Here is a 21317-nt window from a genome sequence, read left to right on the forward strand (position 1 = left end):
ACCATTCTGTAAAAATTCTAGTGTAGCACAGATCACTAGTTATTATTACTATTTGTATTGGATAGCATCTAGAGGTCAAGGCCCTACTGTGCAGGATACTATACAAATAAAGAGACAGTTTGTGTCCCAGAGAGTTTCTATTCTCCCCTTACACCAGAAATCATTTTGACCATACCAATGAATGGAATTTCCTGATTCAGTTCTGTTTGACTATTAAAAAGTACTGATCGATGAGGCTAAAAGAGAAACCCTGCTGAACTACACACCTCTCTTCTGATGCCCAGACTGTTAACTGTAGGTTATCCAGGTCTGGATGAAGAAGACTACCCTGCTTCAAGAAGTCTGGTGCTTTCTTCAGGTGGAATGGAGGTTCTATGGCTGTCTGTCAAGTCTGAAGCGCATCCTGGGCCAACAGGGGACTAGGAGGATGACGTTGGCTCTCTCTTTTCCCTCTTTTCCATGTCCTTTGTGTGAACTCTCTTAGAATCAGCAGATTCTTCTGAGCCCAGGGATCGATTTCCATTTTCAAAAAGAAGTTTGACCTCTGGGTATAGACCTTCCAAAACCAGGAAGTAAAGTCATGTTTCAATCATAAACCCCCAGTGGGAAGCAGGAGGCAAATTCTCCCGTGATCACCATGTATCTACCCACTACATAGTTTCTTGAGCCTTCTTCTGAAGTAACTGGTTCTGGCAACTATCAGACAGGATACTGGACTTGATGGACTACTGGGTCTAAATCTGTGTGGCCAAGTTTGTGTGTGTTTGTTCAGATGTGCCACTGACAGGGCTCTTGAAGTGAACTAAAAGGATGTATACTCAGAGATTTTAGAAACACATCTTCCAGATATTCTATTGCAGTTGGCAAGTTATGAGAGGGTCTGTATCTTTGGACAGGGTACTGATTGGCATATTGTCCATGAACAGATATAAATTCATAACTTGCGATATGAGTCTTGCTGTGATTAACAGTCATTTCTTATGACTCTGGGTGCAGAGGGTAGATCAAAAGTAAGAGTTTTGTACAAGAATTATGAGCTCTCATACACAAATGCTCCTTTTGTCTTTGTCATGGTGAGAATTTAGTTAGCTTGGGAAGAAAAAAAAAATATATATATATAGATTTTCTTGGGAGCTTCTTCTCCAGAATTTTAACTCTGAATGGGGAACAGTCCCTTCTTGAATAGTCTTGGTGTTGACTATGCTGGCTTTGATAGTGAGGGTAGAGACCTCTCTGCTAATTCAGTTACTCCACTGATTTTTCTGTTTCCCTGAACAGTTCCTCATCTGTTAATTTGCATGCCCAAGATATCTGTTTAGGATGACCCTATTGCTAACATTATTTCTTTATAGCTACTGAATTAGGAACCATTGCTCTTGTGACAGGTCACATCAAGTGATTTGACCAGAATAGAATCAAAAGCCCGTCATTCCAAATCTTTGTCTGAATGGTTACAGCTGAGGTATTAAAATTGCTGTGCAGTATGTCTTCACTCTTGTTCTCCATGGGGTCTTTTGGAAGAAAGTCACACCTTCAGAATGGAACTGTGTCTTCCGCTGGTGGGAATCCTGCTGCAACAACCTCAGGTTCACAGAACTTATGAAATTCCTTTATGTTTAACTTTTTTTTTTTTTGATGGTGTGTTTGTGGTACTTCCCCTGGCTGTGTATGGGGAGAAGTAGCATGCTATATATCCTGGTGTGGGAACCCATCAACTGGTACAGATATCCTGATTTTGGGAAAAGCCTGCTACACCTCCCCAAGCACCTGAAAGGATGCCTGCCTGCTCTCCCAGGCTGGCGAGCTCCACTTTCAGACTGACTTAGTATCACTCAGAGCTTTACTGAGTAAAGCAGGGGTCATTTTGAACACGGAAAGGCATTTCTCACTAGCCTCCCTGTATTCCCATTATAGTGCAGCTGTCAAGAACATGAAATACTCATGCGCCTCCCTTCTAATCAGTGTGTGGAATGCTTGTGATGTTTAACGTAAGCTAGCCAATGGAAAGTGGTAAGGGTGGAGAGAGGGACCCCTTCCCACTCATTAGACTAAGCACCTTTCCCTGGCAGAGTGAGGATCTGTGGGCTGAAAGCCAGACAGGCAAAAGTCCCATTAGGCTGCAACCTGAAGCAGGGCTTCACAGGAGAAACATGCTTCTCTGCCCACACATACTGCAGGGTGGGAAAGGGGCAGTGAACTTGACAGAGAGGCACTGTGAAAGATTCCCTCCCACCCTGAGGGTTAGAAGGCAAAGGAGAAAGGCTTTAAACCACAATTTTTACATGGTTTACTCATTAACAATACATATTGGTAGTTTACGAAGGAGACACTTGCTTCTGCTTTTTTGGGACCTGAAGTCTTTGGAATTTACAAGACTTACCCTCATTGTTTGTTCAGGGGTTCTTCTCTCTGTGGAAATCTTCATGCTCTTTGTTGAGCCTCCCATGGTCGAGTCATGGCTTCAGGCCGCGGTCAAGGACCTACACACTTCTCCCACTCAAAACCCAAGGACCTGACAGAGCGAGGGTTAGCAGCTTGTGGCAGCAGGACAGCAGCAGCTCTCCTCCTCAAGCCCATATCCTGGCAGAGCCAGGGTAGGTGGTTTCTGGCAGCAGGTCATAGCTTGCCCTCTAAGCATTCTGAAAATGCCACCTAAACATCTCAGAGTTCGCTTGATGCTTGTACGGCTTCTCTGCTGCCGCAATGAAGGAGAGAGGAGCTCATTCAAAAGGTGCTATTCCAGAGAAACCAGAGGCCTAATTCCTCACCTCATAAAAGAGAGAGAGGAGCTAGAAGCTGAAATGAAGTTATTGCACAAAAACTAATGAAAAAATTAAACGTATAAAACAAAATGCTCATGAGAAACTGAACTGACAACTTGTCCTGCAGCTGGAGACAGAAAATCTGGTGGCTAGGCAGCGCTTAGTCCTGGAGACCCCCACAACAACAAAGGACCGCCTCTGAATTCCACAGGTGAAAGTATTTTAGTGATGAATGAAAGAAGCTGTGTAATAGTAAATAGTTACAATATAGTAAACAAGTTAATTAAATGCACAGCAAGGCCTATTCCATGTTTATGTAGTCTGGTAACTTTAACTGTCTAAAATAAGTCTTAATAGTACCAAGTACAAATCCTTCACCACACTCCTATCAAGCTGTTAGAACAACTAGAATATAGATACCCTGTTTAACACAATCAGAAATCCCTGATGGCATCAGTTTAAGTGTACGAACTGTGCATGATATTGTAAGGTCAACAAGTGTTCCTAAAACTTTAATACACAAAACAAATAAAAATTGGTGAATAGAATTTGCTACTCCAAGCTAAATTATAACAATAGCAGCATGTTTCTGTTCCTGCTTTATTTGTGCAAACAAAACTGCTAACTTCAGTAAGAGTTTTTGGGTGTATAAAGAATAGAGATCAGGGCATAACTGTATTTATATTTGATATTGTTAATTATCTCTCATACTGTTTGTTTCTGAGGCTTTGGAGAAAAATGGTACCTCTGGTAGCGTCAGGCTATGTCAATCGGTTAATTGCTCTCAGCACGGAGTACTTTTCCGTCTACAACCCTACTCAAAACAGGCTATTTGTGGTGGAAGCAGGTGAACCATCCAAACTCAAATACATTTTTTCCTGATTTGATAAAACCAGTGCTTTAAAAAGTGCAATTTTGGTCAGAAAAAGTGACATTATAAAAATGGCTCCATATTTGTATTTAGAGAGAGAGAGACAAGGTAGGAAAGGTAGTATCTTTTACTGGACCAACTTCTGTTGGTGAGAGAGAGAAGCTTTCGAGTTACAAATGACCTGAGAAACAGCTCTGTGTAGCTCAAAAGCTGGTCTCTCTCACCAACAGAAGTTGGTCTAGAAAACCAACATGGCTACAACAACACTGCATATAAAACACACACACACACTCTGCTTTTTACTACTCTTAGTACTGCAGAACCAATAGAACTATAGGAGACTGAGCAGAATTCTTTTCAGGATCAGCTAATACTGATTAAGATCCAAATTCAGAATCTTTGCTTCAAGATGTCAAGTGGATTTATGTCTCAAATGCACATTAACTATACACCTCTAATACTTTGACTGCATCAGGAATACTAGTGGTAAAGAAGAACATACACAATGCTATACTGGGAAGACGAATGGTCCATCTAGCCCAGTATCCTGTCTCTGACAGTGGCTGGTGCCAGATGCTTCACAGGAGATGAACAGAGCACAGCAATTATTGAGTGATCCATCCTGTTGTCCAGTCCCAGCTTCTGGCAGTTAGAGGTTTAGGGACACTCAGAACATGGAGTTGTGTCCCTGACCATTTCAGCTAATAGCCATTGATGGACCTATCCTCCATGAACTTCTCTAATTATTTTTTTGAACCCAGTTATATTTTGGTCTTCACAATGTCCCATGGCAACGAGTTCCACAGATAGACTGTGCATTGTGTGAAGAAGTACTTCCTTTTTTTTTTTTTTTTTTTTGTTTAAAATCATATTAATTTCATCGGGTGACCCCAAGTTTTTGTGTATGTGAAGGGGCAAATAAGACTTCCCTATTCAGTTTCAGCACACCATTCATGATTTTATAGACTTCTATCATATCCCCCTTACTCGTTTCTTTTCTAAACTGAAAAGTCCCAGGCTTTTGACTCTCCCTTGTATGGAAGCTGTTCCATACCACTCATCATTGTTGCTCCTCTCAGCATCTTTCCAATTCTAATATATATTTTTTGAGACGAGGCAACCAGAACTGCATACAGGATTCAAGAAGCGGCCATACCATGAACATATGAGCCAGAACCACCACAGTTTAGAAGAAACGGTTACTTACTTTAACTGTGCTTCTTTAAGATGTGATGCAGATTTGTATTTCACTTAGGTGTGTGAACACCCAGAGCACCAGAGGCAGTGAATTTTGTCTTGCAGTACCTGTAGGAGGTGGTGGTGGTGACTTGTGCTCATAGCCCCTCCTTTGGCTATATAAGGCAGTGTTGTTTCGACAGTCCTCAGTTCCTTTCCGATGCAAAGGGGGTGGAGGATGGGTCATGGAATATATGCCCGAATAACATCTCGGAGAAGCACAGATACAGTAAGTAACCGTTTCTTTTTTTTCTTCTTCAAGTAGATGCAGCCATGTATTCCACTTTGGTGACTCACAAGAAGTATTCACAGAAGATGGGGCTTGTAGTCGATCTAAACAGGGATTCCAGGACTGCCCTCCAAAAGTTTGCATCAGCTCTGGATGATGCCATAATAGTTCCTAATTGTATGTATCGACAACTACAGGGCAGCCCTGCGAATGTCCAATATTGGGATGTCACCTAGGAATGCTATTGATTTAGTTGCACTCTCACATAATGAGTTCGCTCCTGCTAAGAAGGCTTAGTCAAAGCTATTTCATATGCACTATTGATACAAGATGTTACAATCCACATGACACCAATAGGTGAGGTGAAGCAAAAAATGGTTTAGTTCTGTCCAGACAGAAGGCTAGACATCTTCTCACATCTAATATATGGAGACGCTGCTGCTCCAGACGTGAATGCAGCTTAGAAAAGAACACAGACAAACGACAATCTTGGTACCCCTGGCTCACCATGGACTGCCCCCGATGTGGACCAGGTGATGGAGAGTGAGAGAAGGAAGAACCCAACCTCAACACCAAGGAGTGTTGGGTTTCGAGGGACAAAAGTGGAGGCAGTCTTGAGGGTGTGAGTAATCGGTCCGACTCACGTCACCCAGAAAGAGGCACGGACTGGCACAGATGGTTGAAATGGTACCTCTGGCATTGAATATGCCTCTGTTGTTCCCAGTGCCAAGAGCAACATCAACCCTGAAGTCAGCGGCAATACCTAAGTAGCTGACAGTGTTGAAGTGAAGGGTGGCGAGTGTCGCCATAGTAACATCAGCGGTGCAGGATGCAAGAGTATCAGGGAGTTTCCCAGACCCACTTCCATGGACTGAGGAAGGAAAACATCAAGGTGTGGTGCTGACAGACCCAAAGGTTCAGCAGCTCACCCAGCCAGCAAGGTTATAAACAACGTAGCCCCAGCAAAGTCCTGGACCAAGGGAGAAATTGGGATAGAAAGGTGGAAGAAGTCCATTGCTGCCTGATATGCTGCTGGCGTGGAAACAGCCAGTGCCAGCATCACCCTCATTGGTACTGGACTCAGAGGACATGAGTTGACGGTATAGGGACTCTGACCTCCCTGAGTGGTAGTGGGGAGCAGTTAGAGGGTCCTGCTCCATCCCGCACGCCAGAATTAACACCGTGCCAGTTCTAGAGGCGGCAAAAGTGTCTCCACGAGACCTGGAGTGATCACGATTGGTTTTATGAGGCCTTTTCCTCAGTGCACACGAGGCCTTTTCCTCAGTGCACACGGGGAGCGGCTCCTTCCATTGTGTCAGCCAGAATCTGGTTCCACAGCACAAAATGGCAGCACTCTCAGAACCCGATGATAGCCTCCGATCTGACACAAGCCTCGGTGCCAAGGTAGGCCACAGGACCTGTTTGAGTAGGTGCAGCTTTAGGTGAAGGTCCCTAGCCACCTTAGTCCATTTTGTAAACAATTTACAAATTGAATCCTAGTGAGGGCATCGCTAGGGAAATAGTTAACTAAATCTCACTAACACGAAGGGGACTAACTAACTAACTAACTACATACAACTAGAAAAAGTCACTAAGAGTTAGAGAGAGATTGTGAGCTTAAGAACCACACCGAGTTACAACTCCAGCCATGGGCAGTAAGAAGGAACTGATGGGTGTCAAGGTGGTGCTGCTTCAGATAGCCGGGAGAGGGACAATGAGCATGAAACATGAGTGCTGCTTTGTACAGTACTGCTAGGCAAAATTCTCCAGCTTCGGGGTGCTGGGTGTGCACACATCTAAATGTGGAATATGTGGCTGAATCTACTCAAAAAAGAAAAGAACCTGACTTAGTTCCTATACTTATAAACTGAGCCAATTTGATATGAAATCACTGAGTCAAAAGAAACATGGAACTCAATGCCATTTTTACAGTTAATTTGCATGGTTGAACTAAAAGCAATTACTTGTTTCCATTTACTTAAAGGTGTCCCTCATTATGAAGGAAATAAAATTGAGACTTCCTGATTTAGCAAGTATACCACTATAGAGTGAAGTGGAAGTTGGACGTAAAGCACAAATAGAAGGAACTATACTAAAAAAGCCAATTATACATGTTAAAAATGCACAAAAAGAAAAGGGAAATGTCAGATGCTGAATTTAAAGTTAGTTTGCTAGCAATAAATCTAATAAAGCATAATGGGAACATTAAATACTGTAGTTGACCTTTTCAGAAGGATGAACTTAAAACTATTTCCCCTTTTAGGCATAGCATGAATTTTTTCAGGTTAAAGAATACACACTTTTTCCTCTACTTTCTTCAAATACAGTATATTATAATATAACTTTATGTCTGATATACTCCCATATTTTTCCAGCAGAATCTCAAGGCAGTAATGAAATGCAATATTTTCTCTAAACCGTTTTTGTGGTATTTCTCTTGAAGAGTCCAATATTGTAGAAACAAACAGTAGTGTAAGGTACATAATTATCTTCTGCACCAGCAGTTCCCTTTGAAATGAGTTTTCAAATCAAGTTTCCTCACCCTATTATCTGGACTGTCAATGTTCATCCCTCCACCCACTGCCCAAGAATGCAAACTGGGCAACTGCTTCTAAAGCATATGAAGTAGCAACAGCACAAATCAGGATGAGCAGTCTGCACTGTAAGGTAGTTCTCCCATCAAAAGCTGTAAGGAAATAACTGGATGCACTAGAGGAGGCTGACTCTTTTGATAAATATGATAAGGTTTTAGTTGGCACAAACGAGTGAAGTTTTTTTTGGACAATCTTTTTGCTGATATTTGAATAAAGAGTTGGTTTGCACAACACATACTACTAGACAAACATACTGTAAATGCTTTTATAATGCCCCTTTGCCCCCAATACCTAAATTTAGATGTATAAAAGATCAACTGGTTTAGAGAAAAATATGCACGTCTACTAGTAAATAAAGAAATGTAAATAAAGCACTTACTTGTCAAAGAAACAAAGAACATTTACAGTGACAATTGAAAGTTTACATCTAATACTGTACTGTGTAAGCCTTTTGTTATTTTGTTATTTTGCGTTCTGCATTTTCCACCTAGTTTAATGAGGACCTGTATGTTTTATACCTGTTACTGTACAGAATAACATACAAGACTAAAACAAAAAAGGCCACATTTCCAAAATGCATTTAAACAATAATTTTTGGAGTAAATGACAGTATAAATGCATTCTAAAAAGAATGTTTCACATTATATGAAGAACCAAATCTTCTAAGCTGGCAACAAAGGATTTTAAGGGGATCCACATTTAACTGAAAAATTCAACATGTGTAAACTAAAACGAATGTTTAAGAACCAGTTATCTTGAAAATGAAATGATGGATGAAAAATCAAAATGATTACCTGAATTTTAATAAGTTTTTTTAAACTAACCTTTCTAGGACAATCATATTCCATAATCTTATTTTTTTACATAATCTAATTCTGGGAAATATGAGTGATGATGTTGGAACAGAACAGATGAATCGATTTTTTTAGATAAACTTTAAACAAGTTTATTGTTATTAAAAGAAAGTCAGACAAAATATTTTGGAAATATCAAATAAACAGAATTCAAAATATTCAACAGCATTTTTAATATCAATAAGCATAGTACAGCTCAAAAAGATTACACTGAACGCATGTATATTATAAAGGCATCTTAGCTAACAAATGATGATTTAAAATAAAAAAAATATTAAAACTCTGATGAAAATGGAAAAAACAGATTATAATTTATGGAAATTTACCTGCAAAAATATCATTAAATCAGAGTATAACATTAGCTCCTGACTGTCAACTTAGTACATAAATATATTTACTATATTCTTAAATTCTCTGCTTAAATACTATCATATATTTTGTTTACCTATATTTTTGTACAACTTTTAAAAGACAAAAATTAAAATCAAAGTTACTTTTATGGCAGTAATGGCAGCAACAACATTTAATAGTATAAACTAAGAGTCCAACTAACGTGACAAAAACTCATGCATTTGTAATGGTGCATATTTTCCTAGCTATCATTATCATCATCATCACTATTATTGTGAGTCTTAGTCCATTCCCTGTAGGCCTGTCTTTTCTGCAAGCATGATAAGGGAAGAAAAAAAAGCAGAAGTGTTAGTTTAAGCTGGCAAGTTAGTTAGTCAGTTTTTAAAAAGCAGACAAATTCTGAAATGGTTTCTGAATTCAGGATACAACAGAACCCTTCCAATCCCCTGTTAATAGAGTCATACACCTGTCTATAATAATCAGCAAATGAATCACCAAAGATTCACCTAAACCTGAAACTTGTTGGGCACAGGCAGAATACTGCTCTTACACAAAGACCCGATGATTTCAGTAGGGTTCTGTGTAAGCATAGGGATCTGCCACCATACATCTTATTGCAATATCAGAGCTTTAATGTATAAATCCTATTTCATGAAAGGGACATGCTTAAGGTGACTATTGCATTTCTCTGAAGATTAAAGTCACTTGAACGTCAGTGGGCATCAGAATATTCTCCAAGGTATAGGATGATAATCTAAATACACTCCTCATTTTATCTTATTGTTTAATTAAAAAACAGAACCATTAGAGAAAAAAAATCTTCTATTTCCGTATCATTTTTCCATTTGAAAAATTGTGATGGGATTGTAGCCTTCTATACAGCATAAAAAGTAGAATTAAACATCTTGAATCAATCTATCAGCCGGTGCCTTCGAGGTCCTCTCAAAACTACTCATTTGCTCACAAATGAATGTGTTATCTAATCCAAACACTTGCAAAATTAAGATGGAGCATAAACTATACAAAATAATTATATAATTTGTATTCAAGGAGTTGGACTTATGGTCTTGTTAGCATTCTGCTTCACTAGCATGGCATGAAAGATTAAAGGGGAAATACATCAAGAACCCTACTGTCTTATCAGAAAGAGGAAGTATAGTGACTAGGCCTTTTTGTGCTGTTTATCAGTAGCAATTTTTAACTGTTTGCCAGTTAAGGCCATGTTGTTGGGTAGTATGTGTTTTGCAAGATAATAGCACAGGAAATATAAACTGCACCATGAGAGAAAAAAGCAAGATTATAGCTGTTAGTGTCATAGGATCTTCAAAGAATGTTGAAGAGGAACTCGTTAGTAAGGTATAATATTAACTCAGTTTAGCAATTTTAATTTTAGAATAGTTTGATTCAGAAAAGCACCCCTTTAGCAGGAGGCAGTAGAGAAGATATAGCAGAATACACAGAAACAGACAGATCCTAATTTTATATAAATGACACACAGTGCAGCATCTCAAATGATGCACAGTGCAGCATCTCAAAATATGTTCTAAATGAAACAAAAACCCTATCCAGGTAACAAATATTTTTGAAAATGTTTGGCTATGCAACTTCCCATCCATCCTCTAGAAGGCCACCTACTCTTTCTCAAATTCATCTCTGGATCTCAGGAATTCCAACACACACTGCTAGGGTACTGAAGGGAAATCTCTAATATAAGGCTTTCATATATATTAGAACATCCTATCTGTCCTCTTCAATTTGCATTCAACTAGCAGCTATTGATTCTGTCATTTCCCAGGTGTGGATATTTTTAACATTCAGTTTCTATGATAATGAAAGACAATTAGATGACAGGAATTTTCCATCTTATTTATGGACATACTGTAAAATCAGTTCGAAGTACTTCAACTGTAATGTTAGAATTACATATTAACTTTCCATTAAAGGTGGTTAAGGTAAAAATAGGAAGCATCTCAATGATTAAAATATCACACTATTTAAAAATTTATGAAATCTAAATACACTCCTCATTTTATCTTACTGTTTAATTAAAAAACAGAACCATTAGAGGAAAAAAATATTCTATTTCCCTATCTTTTTTCCATTTGAAAAATTGTGATGGGATTGTACACATCCAGACAGCATAAAAAGCAGAATTACACATCTTGAATCAATCTATTCACAGCAGTTCAGCTCATATCATAAAATGATGTATACGAACAATGCTACAGTTAAAAATTAGTGAAATGCTTTTAATTGAAGCAGTGTGATATAAATATAGTTACTGTCCATGTATCTCAAATACAAATTTCTGCAAAAACATTACTTTCACATTTTTAATTAAAAACACACTGTGGTTGCAGAAGAGTTTAACCAATTAAAATTCAGTCAAAAATATCACTGTGCTTTAACTTTACCTAAATACACAATATAAAAAAAGTTATTAAAAGAAAAACTATGTTTCCTGCAGCTGTTGTAACAAAACTAAAAAGCCTAAAACTCACACATGCAAGTTTCTCCTATTTAAGCCACTCTGGGAATGTGTGCATAATTAAGGACACTGTGATATAAATTATACCGTAAGTTCTCTCTGAAAGGTCAGTATTAGCTGTCTTTTTATAAAATCCTGCCAGACTGGCCATAAAACCCATGCAATGAAGATACAAATGAGACTACAGGTTACTAAATATCAAAAATATACTGGCAGGGGACACAAAATAAGAGTAAAAATTCTGGAAAAACTGAGTTAGGCTTTTTCCTCTCCCATATGCAAGTTTACACCAAATTATGTTTCAGTTCCTTCACCTGTAACATCTGACTTCCGGTCCCATCCCTTAACCTGTAAGGTCTAATAACTCCATCCTCACAAAAGAAACGAGGTGGGCGCAGACTTGTCACATCATCAGATGAATCTGTAGCTCTGAAAACAAAGCAGCAAATTCAAAATATGTTACATATTTAACACAGATGTTGGCATACTTTTAAAATACCATATTTTCAAAAAGCTCCTAAAGTTATCCTACGTAAATTTTTAAAATACTGGTAAAATGACGTATTTGCTTTCTCTATATGTAATTTACATGCAATTTTCAGTTTGACTGTTGAGGCACACATAGCTATAGTAATTGGACAACTGTAATCTTCACTGACTAGTCAGGGTGATTATTATTTATGCGATACATTCACATTACACATACTATGGCTTCAATGGCAAAGACTTATGCACATGCTTATTGTTAAGTCAATGGGACAACAAAAATACTGCGTATAAATGTGCGTGCCTATTTACTGATTTATGGAACACAAGGCTGAACAAGTATGTATTTATTTACAACCAGGACTCTGTAGAAAATTATATGGTAAATTAATGTCTACAAAATTCCTCTCATTGAAATTTACATGTAAAAGAACCCTGTGCTAATGTTCTTCCTTCAACTTTGCTCCATATTCCGTGTTTTCTCCACAAAGGAACTTTAAAAAAAGAGCAAGAGGCAGTGGGGAGGGTAGTGGTATGAGGAAAAAACAATGGTCCAGATCCTGGAGAGCAGCAAGGCCAGTACAGTACAGTACATAAATATGGTCAACAGCATGAGCTTTATGTACAGTACATAAATATGGTCAACTTTATAAGCTTTCACTTATAATTGAGGAGGTCTAGAGAAGGAAAGATGGATCAAACTTACTAGCTGGACTGATAGGTAATAACTTCTAACCTGTCTCCCCCCTAAGGGCACTGCCTGGCATGCACAAATTTGTGCCAAGCAATTTTTGAAAATTTAGTGCCAAACATGCAAATATAAACAAGTGTATATTACAATGATATTGTTTTATGTTATATCAATTGTTTAGTCCTTTATTCCCTTACTTTTGTGCACTGAAGTTTATGAACTAAATCTTGCATTAATATAATTTCTTTTAAAAAAAGGTATATGATATATCCATATATTTTAAGTATATAATTTATACATATGGAATGTTTTAGACACTTCAAAAATATTATTCAGACTACTTTTGCATTCTTCCTCTTGTAATACCAGATGCGTTTAGTTACCATAAATCTAAACAGTAGACATCTCTTAGGGAGCCTCTCTCCTTCTAAAATAGTTTTTTTGTTTTTTTTTTTATGACTTAACAGAACAATTTTAGGAAGCTGCAAGTTTCTCCTTTGCACTGGATGAAAAATCAGTTTTTTTTTTAACATACAGTGATTACAGCACAAGAAGTGGTGTACTTTATTCATAACAGTTAATTTTAAAAGTAGGGATATGCAACCACAGATTAAACTGCTCTAGCTCAGTTACATCTGGGGACTAAGCTATTTAAAATATAAATATTTAATATATTTAAATATAAAATAATTAACATTTAAAATATTTTCTCCTACTTCTTTGTCCATTGCAGTACAAGGTAATTTAGATTCAGTTTTTATAGGGCTTGATATTACTGAGTGTGAGTTTCACAATATTCAATCCACAGCTGTGTTCGGCAGAAGTGCTGGAACTCTCTCCCTGTAAACAGGAAGGGAGAGGAACTTGACAATGCCAGTCAGTCCTGGAATTCCCTTTCATGGCTTCTGTATACATTAACCTTCTGATCAACCTGCAAAGTTCATGTTTTCTTTGGGGCATTTAGGGTCAGGCTGAGAGACTGGGGTTCACAGAAGGAGTTTCGATTATGAGGCTTTAGGTAGAGTTATTTTAAGCCAACAACAGCTGAAGTAGGCAAGTAATTGTATTAAATTATAGTTGTGATTTGATACTCTGGTTTTAGTTATTGTAAAGTACCCTTAACAATTTGGAAAGATGTTTGTTATCAATATAAATAATAAACCGATTATGAACTATTTATCTGAAGCATTTGTGCCACTGGAGACAAATGATTAGTTGAAAGCTCCTGAAAAAGTACCAAGGCACAACTACCAGAATATATTCATTTCTAGCATCAGTACCGGTCTTTCATGCTATTTGTTATTCTGTCTTTATTCTATTTTATACTGTACCTTTTAATACCCTGAAATGTGCTGCTTGCCATGTCTATGATTCCTCCAGTGGGCCTTGCTACTGCTCCCACTAAACCTTTCCCAACACCTTTGAAGAAACCAGCTGCTCCTTCTTTCTGGGCTCCTAGAAATAATTAAAAGAAAAACATCTTTATGTAGTAATATTCATAAACCTTCTTTCCCAAATACTTGAAAACTATGAACAATCACTATCACATTTTCTACTTTCACTGAGTTATAAAAAGCACAATTTAATTTACCCTAATAATTACACAATGTTGTCATTACCTAAGATGGTCCATCCAAAAATTAGTCAATCAAGTTTGAAGTATAAAACAATAAGATGCACTGTATACCAGATATGAGTTTTTCAACCTCTCTCAACAAATATTAGAATCAAGAACGTATGCACTGCTAACACACTGCAAGAACTATACTTACCTCTTATTGGTTTTGTCACTATTCCTGTTATGCCACTAACAAAACCCTATGGGGAGAAATAGACAATTCTCACTCACATGTTTTCAGAATGTATTTTTATTACTTTATAAAAATTCTAATTGTGATTTAATGTGATTCAAAACATGGGTTCTGCTGGAGGTAGTACACTAAGGTCCATGGAAAATTAATGAAACAACTGACGCTCTTTACTGCTTCTATACCTCCTTTATAATTTCAGTATATTTTCAGTTTACAATTAAAACCCTACTTTGGCAATAAGTTTGCAACAGCATGATTAAAATGTAGTCTATATAGATAAATTGGATGAAGTTGCTTATTTTTTCTAAAGTGATATTTCTTACAGACACTAAGCCTTTCCCTCCACGAGTGATGCCCTCTTTAAGGCCAGTTGGTTGTTTATTCATGGCTTCCCTTCTCTTCTGCTGGTAGTCTTCATCCATAGTTATTGCTGCTACTCCTTTAGCCATAGCACTAGTGATTCTTGATGCAGCACCCGCTAATCCTCCTATGGAAAAATTAAAGATTATGTAAAAGTGACACAAACTACTTAACATGATCACATTACACAAGATTACATGGTCACTATTAATCAAAAGATAAAAGAATAAACATTACAGCTTACCTACAGCTCCCCCTACTAGTGCTTTAACACCAAGTGCCATTCCCTCTACAAATTCTTCAGGACCCTGGATGGCTCCCTAAGGGGGGAAAAGGTTAATAGAAAAAGGAAATAATCCTATTTGAAAAAGAGTAATTTATCTGAATAAATACCAAATAAATAAATAATAAATAAATTCATATTTTTATATAAAAAGTATACTTTAACAGAACAAAATTCAGCCACTGGATTCTTCCAATTGTTATGTGCTTGATATTCTTTAGAGTAAATTAGTGTAAAGAATAGTCTCTTGTCAGAAGTACTGTATGAAAAGGCTGTTCCCTTCTTGCATTTACACAAATTTTTGCTATAATTTTTCCTGATAATTAGTATTATACTAGGATTTGGCAGAACTGAATGCATCTCCTAGAAATGGCATTTAAAAGTTTAAACCCAATTTTAAAATGAAAGCTCCTTACAATATATCTACATTTCAAACAACATCTAAGTAGCTTACCAACTGTATTATGTTTCGTAAGATGCTAAATGGCAGTTTTACCTGGTAAGGTTCATAGAAGAATGCTTCTACTCCTTCAGACAAGTCTCTTATGAATCCAAATGGATTGCCCAAAACATCAAGGCCAAGAATAAGAACATACATTTGTTTAATGGCCTAAAATGAAAATAATTTTGAAGTAAAAACATTACAAAAATATATGGTTTGCATAGAAATTTTACTATAACAAGGAAGGTATATTTTTCATTCAATACTAGATGAGTGGTTTCTAGCTGGAATATAGTAATATACTCAGAATTACATATAGGGCTTCCAAACAAAAACTATGCTAAGATGGAGTTAAAGGTTGAGAGTACATATCAGTGATTCAGGATAAAAATATTTCAGGTATGTTAAAATTATCCCCCAAAACAAACAAACAGAACTCACATAATTCAGGGTTATTGTTAAATTTAAAAAGAAATCCAAATTGGAAATACACTGTTATGGCAGCCAAACAACCTTAACTCTGCCCTGTAGTGACACCATGAAGTAACCACACAATTATGACTAATGCATATTAGTGTTTGTCGTCCCAGATTAGATGAAAAAGACAGAAAATCATAGAATACTAGGGTTGGAAGAGACCTCAGGAGGTCAGCTAGTCCAATCCCCTGCTCAAAGCAGGACCAACAACAACTAAATCATCCCAGCCAAGGCTTTATCAAGCCGGGCCTTAAAAATCTCTAAGGATGGAGATTCCACCACCTCCCTAGGTAACCCATTCCAGTGCTTCACCACCCTCCTAGTGAAAGAGTGTTTCCTAATATCCAACCTAGACCTCCTCCACTGCAACTTGAGACCATTGCTTCTTGTTCTGTCATTTACCACCACTGAGAACAGCCTAGCTTCATCTTCTTTGGAACCCCCCTTCAGGTAATTGAAGGCTGCTCTCAAATCCCCCTTCACTTTTCCCTTCTGCAGACTAAATAACCCCAGTTCTCTCAGCCTCTCCTCATAAGTCATGTGCCCCAGCCTCCTAATCATTTTCATTCCCTCTGCTGGACTCTCTCCAATTTGCATATTTCTTTTTCTCATTGTATCACTACAAGGCAGAGTTAAGATGGTTTGGGTGCCTTGGCAGGAAAGTTGAGTAAAGGTTGTTTCTCCCTTGGCAGGAACTATCATGTCCTTTGTCAGGAATATCACTGCTGTATCACTCTGATATGTAATTGGATAAAAAATGTCGGGCAAGTTACCCAGCAGAATTCAAACCTTCCCGTTGGGGACAGGGAGAGTCAGAAAGGATGTCAGATTTCTTGCCATGTCACTTAGTTTCAGAGTTAAGCACACTGGTGCTCTTCTTTTTAGAGGCTGGCCAAGCTGGGGAATTTTTAGATTTGCCTCTGAGGAGTGTCTGATTAGCAAGGATGAACCAGCTTGTTGAGTCTCAAGTGCTGAACAGCACTGACTCATTCCTGTGGCAGTCTCTGGAGGCATCTCATCTGGGAAATGCAGAGACTTTAACAAAACCATTGGACTGGGGAGAAATCAGAATTCAGAAGTTACTGAATTTGAGATAAAACACTCAGAGCCTGGTGTTACTTCTGTTTTAGTTCATACTATCCATTTCAGTGTGATACCCTGTTACTCACTGCACTCTTTACCCACCGATACTCTATACAGCTGATTCTGCCACCCTTACTCACGTCAAGAAATATCTTGAGTAGTACCTTTGCAATCAGTGGGACTGTTGCATTCAACATAAACGTCCCAGAATCTGCTTCACAAAAACCAATATCTGTTTCCCTGTACAGTCTGTTTATCAGTTTTGGTGGCTCAACACTTAAGTCATAGAAAAATGGAATTGTAAACTAAAAAAATGGCAGCATAGCTCAGGGCAAATATAGTACCTTTAAACTATTTTTTATTAAATTTGACTAGATTGAAAATTGGTATCCTATTAAGATGAGGTGATATTTAGCCTTATTTTAAGAATAGTATTCTAAAAATACGAGTCATAATCTAGGTTACTAGCCTGTTTCCAACCAAATATTTTCATTTCACTTTGCTTCTTTAACAAGTGTGCATATAAACATACAAACCAGAAAAGAATACAGTACATTGACATGTAGCTCCAGCATATAATATAATGTATTTAAATAAAGAAGTACACAAATTAATTTAGACTAACCTGTTTTGAATAATGCCTAATAACTGCTGATTGTAGTTGTTGTGTAGTACAGAAGTGATAGTGGAGTTCGAAGAAAGCCAACCTAAAAGAAGTCCACATTATTTAGAGCAGAACAAAATGAATTTCCCTGTGTTGAAAGTGTGAATTTAATACTTATACATTATAAAACTATATATTCAACATACTTAAAGACAACATCTTGTACATCTGTGAGTGTGGCACCAATACTCTTCAGCAGAAGGTTCACGGATTGAACTGGAATCAGTTCATGCTGTCTTTCTTCTTTGTTACTATCTTCTCCACCCGTGCTCAGTGAGAAACTTAAATGTAACTGAAAGAATAAGAAAGAGAAAGAGAATGTAGAACTCCACATTTGATTGGATAGTATCTTAACGTTTTAACAAAAAGTCATTAGGTGTCATTAGCATACGTTATTTCCTAATCTTGACTGACTTCATCCTAATCAGAAAGTTTCCCGCTATTATCACACAGCAAACAAGATCAGAAAGCCCAAAGCAGAATTTTTCTGGAAGAGCAGAATCTGCCCCCTCTCTCACTAAAACGTTTGCACTTTGAATCAAATATTTTCTAAAAAGAGAAAAGGAATTCATCAACATGGCATCTGATTTAGGAATTGACTGACTCCTATTTCATAAGAGTGACATTCAAAAAAATGAATTCATATCTAGTGTTCAGCAACATTCTGACAAACAGCAAATTAAAGGGTAAGAATGAAGATAAAGAAAATGACCTAATACATTTTTTAGAAATAATAGCAGCAAACTGAGTAAATCACACAGTAAAACACAGTGAACATGTGTGTAGACTTGAGTCAATCACGCAAAAAACCACAAACACATTGACAAAACATTCTGTTCTTTGACTTATGAAATCCAGTTTACAAGAAAGTTGCATACTTATAGCAGTCCTGTCCCCTGCTCACAAAAGAGATTTTAAAAGAAAAAACTGCTCCAAGCACTCTGCACCTCAAGACTGTACCCACCAATGCACAAGAGAAACTGACTTCTTGGCATTCTGATTCTCTGCAGGATTCTAATTGGGTTTAATACTCCTTAGTGGTACATGGAAATTTACCATTAGCCTGCTTCCAACAGAGCCCTAAGGACCCATTAACCTTGAATTAATGGAGAAAAGCCTCACTGGGATGGGCAAGTGGCATGAGAAGAATGGATGATAGTCTCACTAAGGTAGACACAGATACCACCTTGGAGAGTAGCATCCAGTTAGTATGTAGCACCTTCCCATCTTTGTAAATTCTGATATACACTTGGATCAGCCACTGGAACCTGAAGCCCAATCACTCTATGAAGCCACTGACACTAGCAAAATGATTTTTCATGTAAGAAATTTAATATAATAGAAACTAACTGTTTCAAGATAAGCTTTCATCAGCTTTGTAAGAACCATATTACTATGTTATGACACAAGAAGCTTTTAAATGCAGTTTTTTTGAAAGTGTCAAGTCACACATGGACCTGATGATAATGGTCTGAAGTGACACTGGCCTACCTTCAATTTAGTTATCATATGCTGAAATGGATACCAAATATACCTGGAGTTAGTCTAGGTAAGCTGGATGCATTCCTAGCCAGTATGACCTGGAAGTTCACTTTTAATTGTAGATTGTTCCCAAACTTTCACCAGGCCAGAAAGGCCCAATGGTAGTCTGTCATGTACATGCAACACAGGAGTCCATGGGTTCGCTTACTTCCATTGGGATCTCAGGGTCTTGTGGAGAAATACCACAGGGACTACAAATACTGTTGCAGTTTTACCACATGAAACATTCATACAATGGTCTGAGCTGTCAATTACTGGTTCTTTTGACAGTCTGGTAATTGCCCTGGATCTTGTCCTGGAGCAGATGGATTTGAGTTGTGCTGTGTCTAGCAGGATCCTGTGTACTCCAATTGTCTGCTTGGTGCAAGCTAGGTCTTTGAGTTTTATTATGAACCCTAGCGATGTCACTGGTGACACAGATTCACCTTTTGACACATTTTAGAGTGAAGTTCTTGATAAACCAATCATCCAAGACGGGACATAGGTATCTTCCTGCCTGTGTAGACAGGACATGACTACCATCAAGCATTTATTTACCAATGATAGCCCAAATGGCAAGACATGAAATTGAGAGTGCTATTGTCTATGACAAATTTGAGATATTTCAGGTGCTTGGACAGTATCTCATTGTATATGTAGGTATCTGCAAAGGTTAAAGGCAAAAAACCATACATATATATAGTTAGTCACCTTCCTTTAAAAGGCATGATGGTACCCAGGCTGATCATCTTAACTTTTATATTTTAAATAAACAAAATTCAGATGATTCAATTTTGACTGGTCGCAAGAACTCATAGGTTCCCTTTCAGAGAAGGGATTGCAATTTCTTCTGAATATCTTGATATTGAGGATCCTAAGAGAATTCTTAGACAAGTAGCGTGTGTATATGTGCGTACATGTATGGAGGGCAGGGCTTATTTAGCACCATCTGGATGTGCTTCTAAAACCTGAATGTTAAAAAAAATCACACACCTGCTGAGACCTCAGGGTGCAGGATTGGGTGGGCAAAAGGCAGCAAGTCTGCCTCTAATTGGGAGAAAGTGGCAGCCACTGAAAGTGGCAGGCAGACTGCCATGTTTAGAAACCCTTCAAAAACGCTTATGTTTTTACTGCTTATGGAAATGGGGCGTCGGTCCCTTTGGCCTCTGGTGCTGGCAAGACCAAGATCCTAGGGATTGGGAGTACTGAACTATTTCCTTGAAGCCAATTGTGAACAAGTAGGCTGGCTTATGAAGAGATTTTCCCTCCCCCTACTCCTCAAAAAGATTCTCTTTGGTGTTTGGTATGACCTTGAGATTCCCCTGGGCCTCCTAGTGCGAGCTGGATGCAGGGGCAGTTGCCTTTGCCACCCTATCTCCTACATCAAAAGGATATCAAACCTATGCTTGTCCCGGAGAGGCTCCCATGTGTTGATGTTTGACCTGATCTTGCAACATCAACAGTGTTGGGTAATATATAATCTGCTAAACAGGCTTACAGAAATAATAATAGAAGTTAGTGAAGCTGTATCAGCAAGTAGAATCAAAATATATGTATTAAAAATAGGCTTGGTTAAGCTTTAAGTGTTAAGAGTTTAGGAGTGAGGCCTAGCAGAAGTTGGCAGTTGTAATAAATCAGCATGAGTATTACGCACTTGATCAAAGATTATAAAATAATACATGCTTGACCTAAGAATATAAAATTTAGCAATATGTATCATGTGGTAGTTTAGCAAGGCATTGTATGAAAAACAGGTAAACTACTGTCAAGGTTCCTCCCCCACTCTGAACTCTAGGGTACAGATGTGGGGACCTGCATGAAAAACCTCCTAAGCTTATCTTTACCAGCTTAGGTCAAAACTTCCCCAAGGTACAAAATATTCCACCCTTTGTCCTTGGATTGGCCGCTACCACCACCAAACAAATACTGGTTACTGGGGAAGAGCTGTTTGGAAACGTCTTTCCCTCCAAAATACTTCCCAAAACCTTGCACCCCACTTCCTGGACAAGGTTTGGTAAAAAGCCTCACCAATTTGCCTAGGTGACTACAGACCCAGACCCTTGGATCTTAAGAACAATGAACAATCCTCCCAACACTTGCACCCCCTCCCTTTC

The 21317-nt window shown here is 38.0% G+C and overlaps 1 protein-coding gene across 5 annotated transcripts in view; it reads right to left on the reverse strand.

Moving 5' to 3' along the window:
- The window catches only part of VPS13A (vacuolar protein sorting 13 homolog A), a 262972-nt gene that overhangs the window by 14530 nt on the left and 227125 nt on the right, over positions 1–21317 (reverse strand). For 4 of the 5 annotated variants that reach the window (XM_073345103.2, XM_073345104.2, XM_073345105.2 and 1 more), the window contains 8 exons: positions 17829–17974; positions 17644–17725; positions 15513–15626; positions 14978–15053; positions 14697–14860; positions 14335–14380; positions 13894–14017; positions 11700–11814 (listed from right to left, as the gene is read on the reverse strand). In XM_073345103.2, the coding sequence (XP_073201204.2) occupies positions 11700–11814; positions 13894–14017; positions 14335–14380; positions 14697–14860; positions 14978–15053; positions 15513–15626; positions 17644–17725; positions 17829–17974 (867 nt within the window). Of the gene's footprint in view, positions 1–8764; positions 9208–11699; positions 11815–13893; positions 14018–14334; positions 14381–14696; positions 14861–14977; positions 15054–15512; positions 15627–17643; positions 17726–17828; positions 17975–21317 lie in introns of those variants that run through there. The other variant, XM_073345106.2, reaches the window with a different exon arrangement.

This window comes from Lepidochelys kempii, chromosome 5, assembly GCF_965140285.1.
Source record: "Lepidochelys kempii isolate rLepKem1 chromosome 5, rLepKem1.hap1, whole genome shotgun sequence".
NCBI classification, from domain to species: Eukaryota; Metazoa; Chordata; order Testudines; family Cheloniidae; genus Lepidochelys; species Lepidochelys kempii.